At 35.6% G+C, this 23,052-nt stretch overlaps 1 protein-coding gene across 2 annotated transcripts in view; it reads left to right on the top strand.

The window, feature by feature from the left end:
- The window catches only part of LCA5 (lebercilin LCA5), a 46,179-nt gene extending 26,227 nt beyond the window's left edge, over positions 1–19,952 (top strand). For both annotated transcript variants that reach the window (XM_057740181.1, XM_057740180.1), the window contains 5 exons: positions 10,961–11,098; positions 12,054–12,150; positions 12,858–13,000; positions 15,195–15,306; positions 17,198–19,952. In XM_057740181.1, the coding sequence (XP_057596164.1) occupies positions 10,961–11,098; positions 12,054–12,150; positions 12,858–13,000; positions 15,195–15,306; positions 17,198–18,054 (1,347 nt within the window). In that variant the 3' untranslated portion in view covers positions 18,055–19,952. The remainder of the gene's footprint in view (positions 1–10,960; positions 11,099–12,053; positions 12,151–12,857; positions 13,001–15,194; positions 15,307–17,197) is intronic.
- Positions 19,953–23,052: the final 3,100 nt, after the last annotated feature.

Raw genomic sequence — 23,052 nt, 5'->3', positions numbered from 1 at the left:
TTTGACATTTAACATTGTATAATAAATGTAAATAAATTTAAGGTGTATAGTGTTACTTTGATACATTTAAATATTGTAACGTGACTGTCATTGTAGTGATGTTTATCAGTGTTATAAAATTCTAGTGCAGTATTATTGTCTACATTCATTATACTGTGTATTAGACCTCTATGGCTTATTTACTACTCGTTACAAGTTTGTACCCTTAAACACTACAAGTTTGCACCCTTAAACACTATCAGTCTTATCCCCTCAGCCTTCGTCCCCTGGTAACCACCATTTTACACTTTGTTTTTACAGGTTTTACTTTTTTAGATTCCACATATAAGTGATATCCTGCAGTACTTATCTTTCTTTGTCTCGGTTATCTTTCTTACTATAATGTGCTCAAGGTCCATGCATGTTGTCACAAATGGCAGGGTATCCTCCTTTTTTATGGTTAAAAAAATTTGTGTGTGTGTGTATATATATGTATATATATTCACATCTTTTTATCCATTCATCCACTGATGGACATTTGGGTTGTTTCCACAACTTGGTTATTGTGAATAATGCTGTGATAAACATCAGAGTGCATATATTTCAAAATCCTGTTTTTATTTCTTTTGGGTATATACCCAGAAGTGGAATTGCTGGATTGTATGGTAGGTTCATTTTTAAATTTTTGAGGGTCCTCCATATCATTTCCCATAGTGGTTTGACCAATTTACATTCCCACCAACAGTGTGTAAGTGTTCTCTTTTTTTATTACATCCTTGCCAGCACCTGTTGTCTTGAGAGCCATTCTAACAGATGTGAGGTGATATCTCACTGTGGTTTTGATTTGTATTTCCCTTATGATTAGTGATGTCGATCATCTTTAATTCTTCTAACCCATCAATACGGTATGTCTTTCCATTTGTTTGTGTGTTCTTTGGTTTCTTTCAGCAAAGTCTTGTAGTTTTCATTGTACAGATCTTTCACATCCTTGGTTAAATTTATTCCTAAGTACTTTATTGTTTTTGATGCTATTATGAATGGAATAATTTTTTTTTCAGTTGCTTCGTTTTTAGTGTAAAGGAACAATTGATTTCTGTATATTGATTTTAAATCCTGCCACTTTACTGAAATCATTAATTATACCCAACAGTTTTTTGATTGACTCTTTGGGGTCTTTTATATAAATGATCATATTTCCAGGAGATGGTGACAATTTTATTTTTTCCTTTTTGATTTGGAAGCCTTTTATTTCTTTATCTTGCCTAATTGCTCTAGCTAGGATTTTCAGTACTATATTGAATAGTAGGAGTGAGAGTGGACATCCTTGTCTTGTTCCTGATTTAAAGGAAATGAGTTTATTCTCCATTTGAGTTTATTGTGTGCTGTGGGTTTGTTGTATATGCCCTTTGTTATGTTGAGATGCATTCCTTCTGTGCCCAATCTGTTAAGAGTTTTAATCATAAAAGGATATTATATTTTGTCAAATGCTTTCTCTGCATTTGTTGAGATGATCACATGAATTTTATTTTCTGTTTTATTGCTGTGATATATTACCATCTTTGCATCCCAGGGATAAATCTCACTTAGCCATGTGTATAATCCATTTAGTGTGTTCTTGAATTCAGTTTGCTAATATTTTGTTGAGAATTTTTGCATCTATATTCATCAAAAATATTGACCTATAGTTTTCTGGGTTTTTGTGTGTGGTGTCCTTATCTGAGTTTGGTATCAAGGTAATGCTGGCTTCTTAGAATTTCTGAGTTCAGAAGTGTTCCCGTCTTGATATTTTTGGAATAGTTTGAGGAAAATTGGTGTTAATTCTTTAAATGTTTGGTAGAATTCTCCAGTGAAATCGTGTGATCATGGAGTTTTCTGTGTTGAGATGTTTTTCTGTCTGCTCTTTTTTAATTTAATGTTTTAAAATTGAGGTATGGTTGATTTACAATATTAGTTTCAGGTATACAGCATAGTAATTCAGTATTTTGACATTTTACATTCCATTAAGTTGTTACAAGATAATGGCTATAATTCTCTATGTTATATAGTATGTCCTTTTTGATTGTCTGTTTTATACATGGTAGGTTATATCTTTTATTCTTGTACCCCTAATTTGCCCCTCTCCCCTTCCCTTTCAGCTTTGGTAACCACTAATTTGTTTTCTAGATCTGTGAGTTTATTTCTGTTTTGCATATACATTCATTTGTGTATTGCTTTTTGGATTCCACATATAAGTGGTATCGTATAGTATTTGTCTTTCTCAGTTTGACTTCTTTGACTAAGCATAATATCCTCTAGGTCCATTCACGTTGCTGCAAATGGAAGACTTTCATTCTTTTTTATGACAGGAATATTCCATTGTGTGTGTGTGTGTGCATGTGTATACACACATGCATACATAGAACTTCTTTATCCATTCATCTGTTGATGGACACGGGTTGTTTCCATGTCTTGGCTATTGTAAAAAGTGTTGCTATAAACATTGGGTGTATGTATCTTTTCAAATTAGTGTTTTAGTTTTGTTTCTGGTTATATATCCAGAAGTGGAATTGCTGGATCATGTGGTAGTTCTATTTTTAGTTTTCTGAGGACACTCCATACTGGTTTCCATAGTGGCTGCCCCAAGTTACATCCTCACCAAAGATTCTCTTTTCTCCACATCCTTGCCAACGTTTGTTATATGTGTTCTTTTTGATGATAGCTATACTGACAAGTGTGAGGTGACATCTCATTGTGGTTTTGATTGCATTTCTCTAATAAATAGTGATGTTGAGCATCTTTTCATGTGCCTGTTGGCTATCTGTATGTCTTCTTTAGGAAAATGTCTATTCAGATATTCTGCCCATTTTTTGATTGGATTGTTTTTGGTTTGTTTCATTTCTGTTGAAACAAAAAGACAACCTATGGAATGGGTTTTAAGTTTTAAACTTCTAAGTTTAATTAGGTCCCATTTGATTACTTTTGCTTTTATTTCTTTTATCATGGGAGACAGATCCAAAAAATTATTGCTATGATTTATGTCAGAGAGGGTTCCACCTATATTTTCTTATAGGAGCTTTATGGTTTCAGGTCTTACATTTAGATCTTTAATCCATCTGAGATTTTTTTTTTGTATATGTTGTGAGGAAATGTTCTAATCTCATTATTTTACATGTAGCTTTCCAATTTTCCCAGCAACACTTATTGAAAAGACTGTCTTTTCTCCATTGTATATACCTGTCTCCTTTGTCATAGATTAATTGACCATAGGTTCATGGGCTTATTTCTGGGCTCTCTATTCTGTTCCATTGATTAATGTGTCTGTTTTCATGCCTGTACCATGCTGTTATGATTACTGTGGCTTTGTAGTATAATCTGGAATCTGGGAGGGTAATACCTCCAGCTTTGTTCTTTTTTCTCAATATTGCTTTGGCAATTTGGGGTCTTTCATGGTTTCATATGAATTTTAGGATTATTGTTCTAGGATTATTTGTGAAAAATAACATGGATTACATTAAATCTGTAGATTGCTTTGGATAGTATGGCCATATTAATAATATTAATTATTCCAATCCAAGAGTATGGAATATCTTTCCATTTCTTTCATCGTCTTCAATATCCTTCATCAGTGTTTTATACTTTTCAGAATATAGGTCTTTCACCTTTTTGGTTAAGTTTATCATTAGGTATTTTATTATTTTTGATGCAATTTTAAGCAGGATTGTTTACTTTTTCTTTTTGGTAGTTCATTGTTACTGCATAGAAACACAACAAATTTCTGTATATGGATCTTGTATCCTACAACTTTGCTGAATTCATGTATTAGTTCTAATAGTTTTGGGGTGGAGACTTCAGGGTTTTCTACGGTAATGTACCATGTTATCTGCAAATAGTGACAGATTTAGTTCTTCCCTTGCAATTTGGATGCCTTTTATTTCTTTTTCTTGTCTGATTGCTATGGCTAGAACTTCCAATACTGCATTAAATAGAAGTGGTGTAAGTGGGCGTCCTTGTCTTGTTTCTGAATTTAGTGGAAAGGCTTTCAGCTTTTGACTATTGAGTTTGCTGGCTGTGAGTTTGTCATCAATGGCCATTATTATGTTGAGAGTTTTTATCATGAATGCATGTTGAATTTTATCTAATGCTTTTTGTGTGTGTGTCTTTTGAGATGATTATATGATTTTTATCTTCCCTTTTGTTAATGTGGTGTTCATATTGATTGATTTCAAAATATTGAACTATCCTTGTGACTCTGGAATAAATTCAACTTGATCATGGTGTATAATCCTTTTTACATATTTTTGGATTCAGTTTACGAGTACTTTTTGCCTGAGGATTTTTGCATCTATATTCATCAAAGATATTGGTCTGTAACTTTCTTTTATTGTAGTGTCTTGTTTTAGTTTGCATATCAGGGTAATGGTGGCCTTGTAGAATAAGTTTGGCAGTGTTATCTCCTCTTCAGTTTCTTGGAATAGTTTGAGAAGGATAGGCGTAAGTTCTTTATATGTTTGGTAGAATTTCCCTGTGAAGCCATCTGGTCCTGGACTTTGGCTTGCTGGGTGGTTTTTTGTCCAGTTTGTTGGCACATAACTGTTCATAGTATTCTCTTACGATTTTTTTGTATCTCTGTGGTATTATTGGTTGTCATTTATTGTGGTGAGCAGGGGCTACTCTTTGTTGTGGTGCATGGGCTTCTCATTGCGATGGCTTCTCTTGTTGTGGAGCATGGGCTCTAGGCGTGTGGGCTTCAGTAGTTGTCGCTCTTGAGGAAGGCCTATATTACTGTGAACTTCCCTCTTAGAATTGCTTTTGCCACATCTCATAGGTTTTGGAAAGTTGTATTTTCATTTTCATTTATCTTGAGGTGTTTTCTGATTTCCTCTTTAATTTCATCACTGATCCATTGTTTTTTTAGTGGTATGTTGTTTAATTTCCACGTTTGTCCCTCATCCACTTTGCTTTCTATAGTTGATTTCTAGTTTTGTACTATTGTGGTTGGAAAAGATGCTTGAACTAATTTCTATCCTCTTAAATTTGTTGAGGCTTGTTTTGTGACTTTGTATGTGACCTATACTGGAGAACATTCATATGTGCTTGATATGAATGTGTATTCTGCTTTTTTTTTGCATATAGTCTCACGTAGATATCAATTAAGTCTAACTGGTCTGTTGTGTCATTTAATGCCTGTGTCCCTTATTGATTTTATGTCTTGATGATTTCTCCATTGATGTCAGTGCAGTGTTACCATCTCGTACTATTATGGTGTTGTTGTCAATTTCTCCCTTTATGTCTGTTGGCATTTGCTTTATATGTTTAGGTGCTCTTGTATTGGGTGTGTCTGTGTTAACAAGTTAATGCCCTTTTCTTGTATTGATCCCTTTAGCATTATGTAAGGCCTTCTTTGTCTTTCATTATAGTCTTTATTTTAAAGTCTGGTATTATTTTGTCTGATATGAGTATTGCTACCCATACTTTCTTGTCATTTTTGTTTGCATGAAACATCTTTTTTCCATCCTCTTACACTGTGTGTGTCTTCAGCCATGAAGTGAGTCTCTTGTAGGCAGCATATTCAAGGGTCTTCGGCTTTTTTTTTTAATCCAGTCAGCCACCTTACGTCTTTTGATCAGAACATTTAATCCATTGACATTTAAAGTAGTAATTAATAGATATTTATTGCCACTTTATTACTTGTCTTCCAGTTGTGGTTACCAGGGGGTTCATATATATTGACTCATAATTTTATCTACTTGTTTTAAACTGGTAATCATTTAAGTTCAAACATTCTGAAAGATCTGTATTTTTTATTTCAATAACCCACATTTTGTGGATTTGATATCATATTCTACATCTTCCTGTTTATCCTTTAACTGTATATTTTAGTTACAGTTGCTTTTATACTACTTATTTATTTATTTATTTATTTATTTTTTGGCTACATTGGGTCTTCGTTGCTGCACATGGGCTTTCTCTAGTTGCAGCGAGCAGGGGCTACTCTTTGTTGTAGTGCATGGGCTTCTCATTGTGGTGGCTTCTCTTGTTGTGGAGCACAGGCTCTAAGCATGTGGGCTTCAGTAGTTGTGGCATATGGACTCAGTAGTTGTGATTCTCAGGCTCTAGAGCACAGGCTCAGTAGTTGGGGCTCATGGGCTTGGTTGTCCCGCAGCATGTGGGATCTTCCCGGACCAGGGATTGAACTCATGTCCCCTGCATTGGCAGGCAGATTCTTTTTTTTTCTTTTTCTCTCAGTTTATTCTTTTTTTTTTTTTTTTTTCCTTTAAGAACTTTTATTGATATACAGTTTGGCAGGCAGATTCTTAACCACTGTGCCACCAGGAAGTTCCACTTTTATACTTTTTTTCTTTTTTAATCTACATACTGGCTTAACTGGTCTTCAATTCTTTACTGTATATTTGCCTTTCCTACTGGGATTTTCCCTTTCCTATAGATTCTTATTTCTTTTCAATTTAGAGAAGACCGCTCAACATTTATTTATTTTTAAAGAACTTTTATTGAGATACAATTGACATACCATAAACTGCATATATTTTAAGTGTACAATTTGATTTTTTTTTCTTATTGGTAATGTACATATGGCAATCCCAATCTCCCAGTTCATCCCTCACCCTCAGCCCCTGTGCTTTCCCCACTCGGGGTCCATATGTTTGTTCTCTACATCTGTGTCTCTATTTCTGCCTTGCAGACTGGTTGATTTGTACCATTTTTGTATATTTCACATATAAACATTTCTTTTAGGGTTGGTTTAGTATGCTGAATTCTTTTAGTTTTGTCTGAGAATTTCTTTATCTCTCCTATTCTAAATGATAATTTTGCTGGGCAGAGTATTGCATGTTGCAGGCTTTTCCGTTTCAGGACTTTGAATATATCATGCCACTCCCTTCTGGCCTGCAAAGTTTCTGCAGAGAAATTAGCTGATAGCCTTATGGGGATTCCTTTGTATATGACTTGTTTTCCTCTTGCTGCATTTAGAATTCTCTCTTTAACTTTTGCCACTTTAATTGTTTTTCTTGATGTGGGTCTGTTTGGGTTCATATTGTTTGGAACCCTCTGTGCTTCCTGTATCTGGATATCTGTTTCCTCCTTCATGTTTGGGAAGTTTTCAACCATAACTTCTTCAAATCCTTTTTTGATCCCCTTTTCTCTCTCTCCTCTGGAACCCCTATAATGCAAATGTTGGAACACTTAATGTTATTGGAGAGATCTCTTAGATTGCTTTCATTTTTTAAAATTTGTTTTTCTTTCTGCTGTTGTGATTTGGTGATTTCCATTATTATATCTTCCAGATCAGTTACGCATTTTTCTGTATTACTTAATCTGCTATTCATTCCTTCTAGTGTGTTTTTTATTTCAGCTGTTGAATTGTTCATTTCTGACTGGGTGTTTTTTATGTCTCTAATTTCTTGTTAGAATGTTCATTGTTTAGATCAGTTCTTTTACCTAATTCAGTTAACCTTTTTATTACCAATGTTTTGAATTACTTATCTGTTAAGTTGTTTATTTCTGTTTCATTATTTTTTCAGAGTTCTTTTTCTTTCTCTTTCAATTGAGAATAGTTCCTCTACCTTTTAATTTTACTTAATTTTCTCTGCTTCTCTGAACTGAGGTGAAACAGTGACCTGTTGTGGTCTTGAAGCAGTTTTCTTATTTGGGAGTGTCCCTGTGCAGACTGCACATGCCCAGTGCCTTTGGTGGTAGGGCTGGATTTGATGTGGATGCCAGTCATATCTTTCCTGATATTGTGCTGGCAACTCACACCTTGGTAGTGGGTGCAGCTGGAGATGGAGGGGCTAGAGCTGGCTCCTGGTGTGAGATGGGACTTCCTTTTTGTTCAGTGGCTGTCACTTCTCTGTCAGGGGCAGAGTCTGATCCCAAGTTGCTGAAGCAGAAGCCCTTCATGTCAGGCTTGAGCTGCCTCTGTTACCTTTAAGTGTGTGTTTTTCTCTCTCCCAGCACCAGGACCTTTGTCCCAGAGTAGGGAGTGCTGAAGCAAGTGGGGCCTTTCACATACAGAGGTTCAGCACACTGCTTGTGTAGGTGTCTTTGGCTCCTTCAGATGCAAACCATGGTGGCTGGTTGTGGCTACCCCACATCCAGTGCCACACTGTGGCACAGGCTAAATAGGGCCAGAGCACTCGCTTGGCTTTGGCAGGGGCACACGGTAAAGTGGTTGCAGAAAACCCAGCAATCACCCATACCTCTCCTCAGAGGCAAGACCCCTTTTCCCTCACAGCTGATCACTGTTCCCAGCCTCCACTGTGCTCCACAGGGAAGGTAGAGTCTGCATGGTTTTTCTTTCTTTATGGGGTAGGGGGTGTTGAGGTGTGATACAGTGGCTTCTGTCAGAAATAGGGCCTGCTCCTGGGAACCACTTAAATAAGTGCCAATAATGGCTGCCACAGACCCAGCCGGACTCTGCCCCAGGACTTTGTTGCCTCTGTGTCCCAAGGCTAAGTCTTTTCTCTGGTCTTGGCATCCCCAGATCCATTGCCTCACAGTGGCATGGAGTGAGGTGGTCTGGAGTGTTCACTTGGCTTGAGCTGGGACCCAGAGTGGCACGGTTGTGGGAAATCCTGCAGCCGCTAGAACAGATCTCTCTCCACCCTGCCTCAGAGGCAGGTCAGTGCTCACAAGCTCCTCATGAGTGGAGTCCGGGCTTCTGCAGCCTTTCTCTATGTCCAGGCAGTCCAGGGTGCTTGTCTTCTCCACATAGGACCCCAGGACTGGGACACCCAGTCTGTAGCTTGACCCACTCACTCCCCAGGGTGGGTGTCCACCCATGCAATTTCTCATTTCTTCTGAGTTCCCTCCCAGGAGCACAGGTCCCTACCTGATCACTTTTCTTCCATTCTTATCTGATCACCTGTGTATTTTCCTTACAGCCTTGGTTGTACAGTCCTTTTTCCAGTTTCCAGTTAGTTTTCAGTGAGAATTGTCCCACCTGTAGGGGTATGTTTGATGTGCTCATGGGGGGAGGTGAGCTGCACAACTCCTTACTCCACCATCTTGATCTCCTTTCTTCCATGTTGGGAGTTTTTTGATTACTGATTCAATCTCTTTACTCATTATTAGTCTGTTCACATTTTCTGTTTCTTGCTGATTCAGTCTTGGTAGGTTGTGTGTTTCTAAAAATGTATCCATTTCTTCTGGGTTATGTAATTTTTGGCATATAATCGTTCATACTAGTCGCTTATGATTAAGTGCATTTCTGTAGTTCAGCTATAATATCTCCTCTTTCACTTTTAGTTCTTTCTTCCTTAGTCCAAGTAAAGGTTTGTCAATTTTGTTTATCTTTTTGAAGAACCAGCTGGTGGTTTGTTTCATTGATCCTTTCTGTTGTTTTTCTGGTCTCTTTCATTTATTTCCACTCTGATCTTTATTATTTCCTTCCTTCTGCTAACTTTGGGCTTAACTTGTTCTTTTTAGTTCCTCGAAGTGTAGAGTTAGATTGTTTATTTGAGATCTTTCTAATTTCTTAATATATGCATTAATGCTCTGAACTTTCAGCTTTTACTGCATCCCACAAGATTTGGTATGTTGTATTTCCATTTTTATTTGCTTTGAGATAATTTTTAAATTTCTCTTTTCGTTCTTTTTTGACCTAATGGTTGTTTAGTGTGTTGTTTAATTTCCACATATTTATAAATCTTTTCACTTTCCTCGTTGTTGATTTCTATTTTCATACCATTGTCAGAGAAGATAGTTGGTATGATTTTATTCTTCTTAAATGTGCTTAGGTTTGTTTTGTGGTCAGTATAATCAATCTTGGAGAATGTTCCATGTGCATTTGAGAAGAATGTGTATTCTGCTATTCTTGGATATAGTGTTCTGTATATGTCTGTTAGTCCATTTGTTCTAAAGTGTGGTTCCAACATTTCCTTGTTGATTTTCTATCTGGACAGTCTTTCCATTGCTGATAGTGTGGTATTGAATTCCCCTATTACTGTATTGTTGATTTCTCCCTTAAGATCTATCAGTAGTTGCTTAATATGTTTCAGTGCTTGGGTGTTGGGAGTGTGTGTGTTATTTTTTTAATATTTATATATTTGTTTACTTATTTACTTTTTATTTTTACTTATTATTTTGGCTGTGCTGGCTCTTAATTGTGGCACTTGGGATATTTGTTGCAGCATGTGGGATCTTCATTGCAGCATGCGGGATCTTGATTGCAGCATGCGGGATCTTCATTGCAGCATGTGGGACCTTTGTTGCAGCATGCAAACTCTTAGTTGCAGCATGCGGACTCTTAGTTGAGGCATAAAAACTCTTAGTTGCAGCATGCATGCGGGATTTAGTTCCCTGACCAGGGATCAAATCCAGGCTTCCTACATTGGGAGTGTGGAGTCTTACCCACTGCACCACCAGGGAAGTCCGAGAGTGTATGTGTTATGATTGTTATGTTTTCTTTATCATTATATAATGACCTTCTTTGTCTTTTGTTACCCTTTTTGGCTTGAAATCTGTTTTATCTGATAGAAGTATGACTGTCTGCATTCTTTTGATTTCTGTTTGCTTAAAATAAATCATCTTCCATCCTTTCACTTTGATCCTATGTGTCTTTAGAGCTGAAATAAATAAAAACTGGGATGATGATCTCTGCACCTTGAATAGTGCTGTGTAATTTTACACAGCTGTCTTGGTTTCTATTTGCCCAAACAGTGATTCCCCAAAGCCAGTGTTTCTCATCACATCTTTTGGCTGTCTTTTGCTCCCAACTTAAATGATTATCTATGTACTCTTCATTCAAATGCTTAAGAGTTTATCTACAAATTGTGAAAAACAGAGAGAAATAGTAGGCTAAGTATCTTACTAAATTGTTGGTAAATCTATATTCCATTTTATTGTATATTTATGAACACTAAGCCCAGCCTGATTTGTATGTTTTGTTTAGTACCACTAAAAATGTCACTTTGACACTAAGTACAGTATTTTACTGTTGAATTATTTTTTAAGTACTACTTTTTATGTATTTATACACATATCATAGGAACTATCAAGAAACCTTGAGCTAAGCACTAACAGTTTCCAACGACAGTTGCTTGCTGAAAGGAAAAGGGCATACGAGGCTCATGATGAAAATAAAGTTCTTCAAAAGGAGCTACAACAACTATATCACAAATTAAAGGTAAGCATTTTATTTTAAATGGCATCATTCCTCCCTATGTTATATATTAGATGAAAACTCAATATTTTAAAACACTGTTATCATTTATATTTAGAACTTTGGTACAGCATCATTTACAAAATTCTAATATTTTCTTGGCACTTATAAAGAAAATATTTCTTAATATAATCACTTTAACCAAAAATGAGACATTAGATACACTAACAGGAATGATATAACTGAAAAAAGTTACAAAATCCTGGAAGAAAGTTATGGGAACTAGAGTTTTTCTGTGTTGCATGGTTGAATAATCCAGTGTTCTTCCTCAGATAACTCCATGGTTGATTATTTTTAAAAGTTGTTCCAAATAATGACCTTCCTTTTCACAGTGTTTAGAGGGAGCATTCAAATTAATTAATTTTTTAAAGTAGGTTGTCTTAATTCTGTCCCAAGGTCACTGATGACTTGAAATTTAGAGCAGTATTAAGTGTTTATGCATTATCTTGCGTATAATTTTCATTGTGTTAATCAGATTTTCAGAGAAAGCCATAACATAAGCAAAATGGTGAAGAACACTCGTGTTTTAAAAAAAATGGTCTAATTTTTAACTCATCATTAATTTGGAACCCACATTTGAGAGATGCTAATTAAATTCTTTGTGTCTGTGGCTAAGCCTGGAAGTCAGTTGAAGACATTACTAATATCTCTATCATGTAGGAGTGGGTAGAAAATGAATTTTGTCTTATTCTAATTTTCTTGACTGCCAGTGCATATTGGACTTTGAATGGAGAATCGTTGCTCTACCCTAACCTAAATGTTCTAAAGATATTCCTTTCCACAGTTGGTAGTTACAAAGGGAAGCTAAACTTAGGTATATTCCAGTTTGGTGAGGAAAATACCAGTTGAAAAGATGAAGATTTTTGTTTTATTTTAAACTGAGACTCTACATTCTTAATTGTATTGGATTTGTTTTTAGGAAAAGGAGAGAGAACTGGACATAAAAAACATATATTCTAATCGTCTGCCAAAGTCTTCTCCAAAGAAAGAAAAAGAACTTACATCAAGAAAAAATGGTACAGTAGTTATTACTGTTGAAAAACATTGTAGTTATTAATAATAAATTAATTTTGAAGTAGAAGGAAGACAAGGGAAAAGAACTTTATTGAAATAAATTTAAATTTCCTTATAGGTACTTTTCAGAAATCCTTTCACTTTCTCAGTTTTTTCCCTTGAGGTCATTATAATTATGTTCTACATAATCAAAATTTTTTTTCTTACTATAACTTATTTTTTTAAACTTTTATAAAAAAAATAAGTGTACCTAAATGGGAGATTATAGTATAATAAACCTTTATTTATGTATCACCACCTTTAATAGTTATACATTTTATTAACTTTATTTCATCTATTTTTTTCTACTTTTTTTCTAGAGTATTTTAAAGCAAATCTCAGCTGTCATTTCATTTCACTCATAAATACTTTGGTATTTTTATGCATATACTTTTTTAAAAAACAAAAGTATAATTTCCTTCTTCTCTGAATTGCAAAAAGTTAAAAACATAAACTTTGTAAAAGTTTAACAGGACTTATCCCTCAGAATTGTCCTCAAATCACAAAATTGCCAGTAAATCCTAGAAATAAAAATAGTAATAGTGAGTAGACATGGAGCTGAGAAACATGCATTATCTCATTTAGAGGGTGAAGATATACCAGTTGAATTCCATATACTTTAGCACTGTTCAATACGATTAGAAAAATTCTTTTATAATTTTCATGGTAGCTGCATGCCAGAGTGATTTTACAAACCAGTATACCAAAGGAGTACAAACCAGTGAAGACTTCGAGCTGGAAGAATATCCTATAACATCACCAACAGTTATGTGTTATGAAAACAAATGGGAAGAACCTGAACGTCTTTCTTTGGTGAGTTTAGCAGTATGATTAGGTACTAAACTCTAGGTTTGAAGTTATTCCTAAATACACAATATCATACATTTAAAAATTTCAGCAATGAAGCTAGTGCCATAGTTGTATAAATATGCAACTAGCCTTTTACAGGGAAAGAGATAACATCTGTGCACTTTATTAAACTCCTTTGGATAGACTCTTGGTTAACACTGCATCTTTCAGATGCTTCAGAAAGGTTGATTATACTTTCTGGGTTGGAGGAAGAAGAAAAGAAAATTTTCTAAGTTTCTTACCTTTTATGTTTCTTACCAGATGGTCTCTAAAAATGCTTCTTGCTTTTATGTTTAATAGCAAATTATAGTAGCTTTTAAATGATTTGATAGAATTTGACTACATTTAATTTTTTGGGCCTCGTGTAAGAGAATTTTATACTTCAGCTGAATGTTTAGCAAGGTAATTGCAGTGGAATCTGACTTTATATCATTAAAATTAGAGTGGAATTCAGGAGGTCTGTGTTGGATCTTCATTTAAAAGGACTCATATATTGAGTACTGGAAGGTCCTTTTCTCTAATAGGGTTTTATCTTTAGTGTTTACAGTTGAAACTCTAAAGAAAATAATATATGAGGGGTCCTGCATATTTCTTATAATCCTATATTTGTGCCTTGTAAGCATCCCAGTGATCCTGAGATCTCTTCCTGTGCTATAAAACAGAAAGGATGGACTAAATTGGTTCCTGTGTGTATTCTAGTTTTTTTTTTTCCCCTCTATTTTGCTTCTGTTTTATACTTTAGATAAGTTAGCTGTACCTGTTAAATATGTTTCTTCCTATATTTACATATCATTGAGACTAGATCATGTTAATTTGTTTTTTGGAAAGGTAAAGTGTAGAATAGCAAAGTAATTCTTAATTTTAGAAGGGTAAAAAAATTTGCTCTTTATAAGATTTAGCAGAAGCAGCAGCAATCTGATATAGTGAAAAAGGATATAGCCCTGGAGTTAGCAGTGCTTTTTAATTAAATTATGATTCTAACATTTTAGTGACCTCTGTGACTTCTTGGAGCCTCAGTTTCCTAATCTATAAAACAAGGGTTGGTTACCCTTCAGGGTTGTGGTAATAACTAATCACAAAGCTCTTAAGATTAATCTTGTCACTTTAAGGGGGTCCCAGCAAATGGGAGCTGTATTAGTAAAAGTATAGGCTGTTACTATAGGAAAGAGACCCAGAATACAATGGCTCAAACAAGATATAAGATTCTTCCTCTTGTAATGAACTGAAGGTCAGTGGGTAGTCCAGAATAGGTAGACACCTTTGTTCCATGGTAGCCATTCTCTGTCTTATTGTTTTTCAGTCATAAAGAGTGTAGCCTCATCTGTGGGGTTGAAATTTACCATACCTGGGAGAAGGAGGAATGAGGAAATGGAGGGCAAGCAGCTTTTGTTTTTATAAATGTGATCAGGAGTTGCATACACACTTCCACTCACATTCCATTGTCCTGTCTAGCTACAAGGGAGGCTAGCAAATGTGATCTCCAGTTAGGCAGCCCTGTGCTCTGCTGAAACTCAAGGGATTCTGTAACTGAAAGGAAGGAGGGGGAAATGGGTACTAGGGAACAATTCTCTACTGTAAAAATCCACTAATAATAAATTTTATTAAGAAAAGTTACACACACACCTGAAAGGGACCATAAGAAACAATAAATTTTGTTTACATTTTTATTTGATTTAAATATTATAAGATTTATTAATTGGAGGCCTTGGGCATAGTATAAACTTGAAAGATTCAATGCCGTTGTCACTGCCAGTGTTGCAGCTCAAGGCCATATCACTTGGCCTTCAACAGTTGATGAATAGCCTTTTTTGGTTAACTGAATTCATCAAATTTTGTTGTGAAATGTGGAAAATAAGGATACTTCTGATACTTGTCTCTTCAGAATTTTATGTAGGGTATTGGCTTTGTTTCCATTATATTGGTTCTGATATGTCTTCCAAATGCCTCTTTAAAATTTTTAACTAAAGAAATAATCTTGTGTGCTTTTGAAAATCTTTCAAAGGTGGTAACTTGTGGCTTGCTGCTTTAGAAATGGAAGATTTGCTTTAATTTCTAACTTAGGATTGTACTTAATGGGAGATAAGTCTATGATATTAAATTTTTTCCTCCTTTTCCTGCATGTGAAGTTGAATTTCTTTTTTTTTTTTAATGTAAATAGGATCTGGAGTCTCAAGAGAGAGATGATCATGAAGAAGCAGGAATTCTAAACCCAGTTGTGGAAAGAGAAGACAGATTTGTTAAAGGACTCCATGTTGTGAAACTGGAGGATGGTAAGAAAAAGTTTAAGCAAGTGATCAGTCAGCATCCCTTGGGAAAGAAAGGGTTAATGTCCCCTGATATCTTCCAGCTGGACAGTGAATTGGTCACACAGAGCAGGAAGAGGTCGATACCGTGGTGGGGGAGTCTATCAAGAGTCACAAACATGTGAATGAAGTTATAAGGAAAGAAAAAGAGTGAAGACTGTAAGTCAGTCACTCTTGGGGTTAGGGGATAAAGACAAGTTACCTTCAGAAAATTCAGATGATGTAGAATTCAAATGAAAGAGGAAAAAGTTCTTTGTGTATTAACCAAAGCTTGATGAAGAGATAACTGAAAGACAACCCTGTTTATTGGCTTGACCTTGAGACTGTCTAGTCTGGAGACCAGCCCAAACATTAAAATCAATGAATTGTGAGGCCTTGAATATAGTCCTATAATTTTTCTTTGGTTTTAATATATAAAGTAAATTTTTAACATATTCAGCCATTAATGTGGAAGTTTAGTGAACCAATTCACATAGTTTCAGATACTGGAAAAAAAGTTCAGGAGTAAATTCATTTCCATTTGGATAAAATGTCTTAAAGGTATAAGCGAAAACAATCCCAGACTCTAATCCTTTGCATGTATTTTATTAGTTACATATTAGCTGCTTACAGAGAAATACTCTTTTTTCCCTTAAAGTTAACAAAAAATCATGACCTAATTGTTGCTTAGAGTATGTATAGTTTTGTGTGTATTTAAAACAATATAACAGTTGAAAAAGAAGCCACATTTATATCACTATTGGCTAACACAGAAAGGAAGGTGCTTGCACATGTTAACCTAGAAAATAGAAAATTAGTTATTATGGTCAGTTCTGTCTAGGGACCAGGAAAAGGAATAAAGTAACAGAAGTCTATCACTTCTCTTCTTCATTTTGACTAATTTTTTTTCCCCCTGGAGTCTATGTAGAATGATCTGATTATCAGTGAGAATATGTCATTTACTAAAGTTACCAGATATATTCTGTTCTTAAATGTTTTAATATTTTTAGTTTTTTCATTTAGAAATCCTTTCAAAAGTATAACAAAGTGGCAATAATAGCCAGAGAAGCACTTAAGAGTAAGTTGTATACCTCATGCCCGTATCCTAAAATACTTTCATATGTATTTCTCCAAAATAAGGACATTCTCTTTTATCATCCAAGTATAGTTTAACTTCAGGAAATTTAACTTGGATACAACACAACTCTCTAATCTGCCATCCATAATATAGTTTTGTCAGTTGATGCAGTGTTGTCTTTTATAGCATTTTCTTCCCTTTAGGATGTGATCATGAATTGCATTTAGTTCTCATATCTCTTCAGTCCCCTTTAATCTAGAACAGCTTCTCAGACTTTTAAAAATATTTTGTGAGATTAACATTTTTTATGAACACAGATCCTTTTTTTAATAGAATGTTTCTTGTTTGGGCTTTATCTGACGTTTCCCCTTAATGAAATTCAGGTTATTGCATCTTCTTTCAGAACACTACACAAGTGATATTGTGTCCTTCTCAGGGTATGACATCCAGAGATTCAGTTTATTTTTAACTTTAAAAGTCTTTGCTCCATCCATCCCACCATCCTCCATTCAGTGTAAAGCACTCCATTAGGTATAAAAAATAGGCAGAGAAGCTTCTTCCTCACCCCTAACTTGAAGAACAGATTTTTTTCTAGAATTGTGAATCTTAAGTATATTAAGTATGTATTTTTTGAAACCTAGAATATCAAGTATAAAAATGTATTTGTGGTATCCAACCTTACTATACTGATCATACACAAATTAGGTAAAACTATTGTTTGTAAAAGCTGAGAGTTGAGTTTTCTTATTTGACAATACTGACTACTATAAAATCCCATTTTTAAAATTTGATTTTATACAGACTGGGAAAGAGAAAAACTTGCTGAAAAGCAAAAGGAAAAGACATCTTTGTTGGAGAGAGAAGAAAAGCCAGTGTTGGAAACTGGAAGATACCAAATGGAAATGTACCAAATTCAAAATACTGATAAATTGGAAGAAGAGGAAGAAGAAAGGCTAAAGAGAGAAATGCTACTTGATAAACTGAATGATATCAACAGAGAACTCCAAGATTCTCAGAATTTAAAATATCCTTCTCTGCCATTGCTTCCTGATTTGAAATCAAAACTGCACTCCCCAGAGAGAAACCCCAAAACATACATGTTCTCTGAATCCTCAGAAAGATTATTTAATGGGCATCATTTGCAAGACATCGCTTTTTTAAATATAAAAGGAGATGGTCAGAATCCAGGCAATATTAGAAGCCCAGCCTCTCCAGATGAGCTTGCATTTGGTAGCTATGTGCCTTCATTTACAAAAACATCAGGGAAGTTAAATCCAGTTAGCCAAAAAAGTGGCCTTTTGGATTTCCAAAGAAACAATATAGAGAAATTTAGTAAAGACAGTGTAGATTTAATCACAAGAAAAGAGAAAAAAGCGAATCTGATGGAACAGCTATTTGGTGCCAGTGGCAGCAGCAGCATTTCCTCTAAAAGCAGTGACCCAAATTCTCTGGCTGCTACCAAAGGAGACTTTGAGCCTCTAAATTTTCTCCCTGGGGACAAAAGCAGCAGGGGTAGGGATGATGATGATGACGACTTCTTCAGTGAAGGAAGAAGTTTTAATCCGAATAGTCACCGATTAAAACATGCAAACAATAAGCCAGCAGTAAAAGTGGTTGATTCTGTAGAAGATGAAATTGAAGAAGTAGCACTGAGATGACTGACTAGAATGTTTTTTCAATTGTAAATATTAAAATATTTTAATACAGTATTTATTATAAACATTTAGACTTTTTAATATTAAAAAGTTCTTATTAAGGAATAATTTTTAATGTATAAATACAATGGAAATAAAAGTAAATCATATCACACCACATAGCTAATTTGCCAAGAATGAAGGAGGCTCTTTTGACTGAAACCAAAAATAGAGACATATCTTACTTTTCTTTTTACAAATAAGTTTTACCTCTTGAGTCCGCTTTATGGGGAGTTTTACTCCATTGGCATAAAAATTCATTTTCTATGTTGTCCCTATTTATTTATTTATTTTTGGTCCTATCCTCACTGAGCTAAATACAGTCCTCCCGCTGATTGTCGAATGGAATTGAAGAGTGAGAGGCCCTGTTCGGAAGCGTAGCTCCCAAGAGGCAGAAAGCTGGTGCTACGCAGGAGCCCTGTCCTCTGTGACGAGGGGTGAGGGGTCCCTTTCTTATATGGAAAGGCTGAGCTGCTCTTAAGTGGAAACAGTGACAACATGGGAACTTCCCATTCCTCTGGAAGTAACCACAGTTAAATGCTACTCGTTTCCCAATTACAGAGTCTCGTTAAATCACTTACCTACAACTGTGCTAACACATTAGGTTCAATTCAGAAGATGTTTGTCTGTTTGCATGGACAGTTCCCTGTCCTGGCTTCCAGAGGTGTGGCTGCAGTGTAATCAGTAATTCCTCTCCTATGCTTTTCTTGTCTCAGTGACTGGATGTGAGATTTCATACCAAATACATGGAATAGAAGGTACATCCAAATACATCCCAATATTGCAAGATTTTCAACTCAATTATGTTTCCAGATAACGTAACTAGGAAATTTTAATATGTACTTTTAAGATTTGAACTTACTGTCAAACCAAAGAGAAATGATAGTGTGATACTATTGGACTTACAGGACTAACTTTAAAGCAGCCATGGTTAAAACTTTTTTAGAGATGGGGCTTCTGCCTTGCTGAGTAGGGTGGATGATTTTCTTTTCAAAAGTGTGTGGTCTTTTGCTGTTTGTAGCTCACTTCAGCTGCAAAGGAGTTGATGACCTTGGATTATGCTGGGCATGACTGGTCTTTAAGAAGCAGTAATACACCACCAACCAAGGAGAAAACACAGTTCAGATAAAGGGTGGTGGAAGTAGTGTGTCAGGGGAAGAATAAATAAATGTTGATTGGCACTTATTCTAAAGTGAACTGTTTTTTTCAAGAATTTACTACGTATTTGCTCATAGTATGATTTCTGATGCCAAGCATACATAATGATGAGGGGACTAGTTGCTGTTTTATCTTGAATTCTTATAAACACTTATTATTGATATAACTTCATAATTATTTGATAAGACTTACCTGGTTAGGTCTCTAATTAAAATAGACGTACCACCTAGCATCTTCTAAATTGTGTTCCTGTTATTTACTGGGAACTGAATCTCTCAAAAGTGCTAAACTATATTAAAATTTTTTTAATAGAGATTTTTTATGATTGATATAAATAAGCATTTAGTATGTTGTAAATCATTCTAATATATGTAAACCACAATATTATTGTAATGCAGTTCTTGATCAAATATTATTATGTAATCTTAATTTTGTTCATAGCTGCTAATTTTTCAGCCGAAAGTATTCTAATTTTTAGGGTTTTTTTGCTTTAAAGGCTTTTTTAAAAGTCCTTTAGTAAAGTTTTATGTTCAGGTCATTTTAATTACCCTTGCTTTTTTCTGCCTGACGTTTTCTAGTCTTTTTAACCAGATGCAATAAGGCAGAAGTATTAAAATTAAACCTAAAATTAAGTTATAGACTTAGAAGCATTATGGTGTTGAGCATTAAAATTGGAGATTAAAATGTACAGAACAAGTTTTTCTTTATGAACAAACCTTAGTGAATAACTTTTTTTTCTAAATGTCTAGTTAAATTTATTTGTACTCAGAACTCTTACTAATAAAAATTTAAAACACACTATGACTCTTTGAATGATACCCTCCTTAGGTCATTCAGGAAATAGGACCTGCAGGGTTTTTATTTCATTATTCACCTTTTTTATTTTCCTATTCAGTATTTTTAGTTGAAGTAGATGGATTTGCCTTAAATCCGGTTAGACAGTATGCTTAGTCTTATCAGATAATTATAGTTTTAATTAATCCTTTCACCCTTAACAGCTATCATAATAGCATACATTGCTCATATTAGAAGGTGAGGGTAAGGAGGATTAAATTGAATCATAAAATAAACTTACTTTGTGGCTGCCTCACTGTTTTTCCGATCCTCGATCCTCGTCTGCATCTCACTTTCAGACATACTAAACTTCTGCTACCCCTGGCTGGGTGTTCACTTGGGTAGAGTCTGCAAGTCCGCCTGGTGAAAAGGGGACAGGAAATGTGTATTACGCTGACAGTGTGGATTTTTTAGGATTAAAGAAGTTACCATAAATTGTCAAGAAAGGATCTGCTTTTAAAGCTTTTTCCTTTCTACACAATAAATGCCCCTTTCACATTAAAGTCCTCTTTTATATCACCTGAAAGTACGCTTTTTTTTTTTTTTTAAGCAAAGAGCATGTCATGTATTCCTTCATTAACTGTTTGAGTGCTTCCCGGGGGGTGCGCTGCACAGTACTCAGTGCCAGAAGAGTAAGACCCTGCCCCTCCCTCAGAGCGGACCCAGAGCACAGCGAGGCCGGTCCCAACCCTGCCCTTCACTCCCTGGCTGTCCTTGGGTTCCTTTGCAATGACTGGTCTTTTATAATACTTCTTAGGGTGGTTATGAGGAGTAAATTAAATACTTAGGTTAATGTTTGGCAGAGTACCTGATATAAGCACTCAGTAAACATCAGCTGTTATTACAGCTGTTGTGAGTTTCCTTTAGGGACTAATTGAAAAAAAATAGAGCATAGGTATGTATACATAATACGCTGACACTATACTTTGAGTAAGATACAAGCAAAAAGGGCTTCTAAACCTCTGAATTAACAAAGCATCTGTACTACATATATTGTGCCTCTTAGGTCTGCACTTAGAACATCCCTTACTTTGTTCGGCACTAACTGTGCAGTATGATTGATAACCTGGTTTCCTAATCTACAAAAGAGTAGAACAGCTAAATTTTGGAAAGCTTTTCTGAAGACAGGTTTAGTGACGTAAGAAGAAGTGACAGCCTCATAACAAAAAGACAATGAAATCCAGAAAACACCGGACTTTGATTGTATAATGTGACAATTTGTAGCCCAGCTGCCCCTCGGCATCTGTGTGTCCTTGGATACGTTCAAAGCCTGTCTGTACCACCCCTCCCCTCTAGGAGGTGGGGCCAATGATAGTACCTACCTCATGGTAGTTGCATACAGTAAATGAATTGATACATAAAATAACTTAGAACCAATCTGATGCTCAAATTGTGGATGTTTTGGAAAAGTAATGGAGAAGGGGGAAATGAAGTGGTGTTGAATTCTATACGTAGCAGTTGGTGTTTTTATGTATGTGCTTTATTTCATTTAATCCTCACAAAGCATTTTCTAAATTTCTAGAAAATGTCTAAATATTATTGTTCCTATTTTACAGTTGAGACTAACAGGTTGTAATATGTTAAGTGATAGATTACCCAGGTGATAGACTGCATTCAATAGTCTCAATTGAAGAAGTCCAAAGAAATAAAATACTTTAGGAAGAGTTTTGCAACAGTACTCTTTAAGTGGTAAGTGACAGAAACCCAAATAAGACTAGCTTAAGCAGAAGAATTAAATTCATTTTGGCCTGCATCTGGAAAGCTCACAAAAATGTGGTTTGCTCTGGAGGTTAAAATCCCACCTCTTAGCCTTGCTGGGTTTCATTTCCAGATAAATTGAACATTTGCTAACAACATTGGAATTGGCAGCCCCAAGCCACAGCATCCCTTCAGCTGGCACCCATCTCAAAAAGAGAAAATCTTCCCTGTAGTCTTGGCAAAGGTCTGCTTGGCTAGTTTATGTTACAGGCTCGCCCGTGGCATGTGCAGGGGAGGGGTAGACTCCCTACTCCTACCCCTCTTGGTGGGATGATCGGTATTTCTGTGGAATGGGGGAGGCATTTTTCCCTGATGAAGACATTGTGAACATACAAAACCATATTTACTGTTCCCAATTTTTAAAAAATTAACGGCTCTTGCAGAGAAAACACTGAAAGGCTCTTAATGGAATAAGCATTAGTTACTTACTCAACATGCCCTGTTCCTAGGAGCAAGCCGTTTTTGTGATAAGATCTTGCTACGAAGTTCATTTCATTGTTAACGGTGAGCAATTTCAGCAGTAGGTGAATCTGCAAGACATTTAAACTGCACTTTAGAGTTCATAGAAAAGGCTTAGAGATCCAGATAGGTATTTTCCCATACTAAATGCTACATTTGTGAAATCTATATCCACATATAAATGAAGATATTCTGTCTCAAAACAAAAATTAGAAATAGGTAGCCAGGGTAGGGTAGAAAGAACACAGGCTTTGGTGTTGGGAGCTTGTCACTTACTAATTACAACCTTGGTCAAATAATTGAACTTAAGGTTCCTCGGACGGGAACCAGGGCAGATCATATCTTACAAGGTACTGTGAAGATTAATGAGATGATGTATTCTTGAGAGAAGAGATTAAGTAAAACAGTGCGCATGTCAGCAGAGGGCGAGCATCCCCTCATCAGTATTTTACTTCTGTATCAACACCCCAAACTCTTGTTTGGTAATGCTTGTTAATATGGAATTTAAAAAACTGAATGTGCTATTTTACCCTATAATCTGCCATCTTTGAAGTGGCTCTTGCCCTAACAGACCCACGCGGAGGTTGCAGTCTTCCACAGAAGGCACTTTGCTGCTTCTGGGAACAAGCAGCCTGTGGGAGAAGCAGTTTTACACACATAGTTTTGCTTCACCAGCCGTTTCCATGGAGGAGGAATAGATGGAACTCACAAGCCCACACTGTGGTCTGAAGGCAGGGTATTGACATTCAGGGG

Source organism: Hippopotamus amphibius, chromosome 6, assembly GCF_030028045.1.
Source record: "Hippopotamus amphibius kiboko isolate mHipAmp2 chromosome 6, mHipAmp2.hap2, whole genome shotgun sequence".
Lineage (NCBI taxonomy): Eukaryota > Metazoa > Chordata > Mammalia > Artiodactyla > Hippopotamidae > Hippopotamus > Hippopotamus amphibius.
This window is presented reverse-complemented; position numbering and strand designations above follow the sequence as displayed.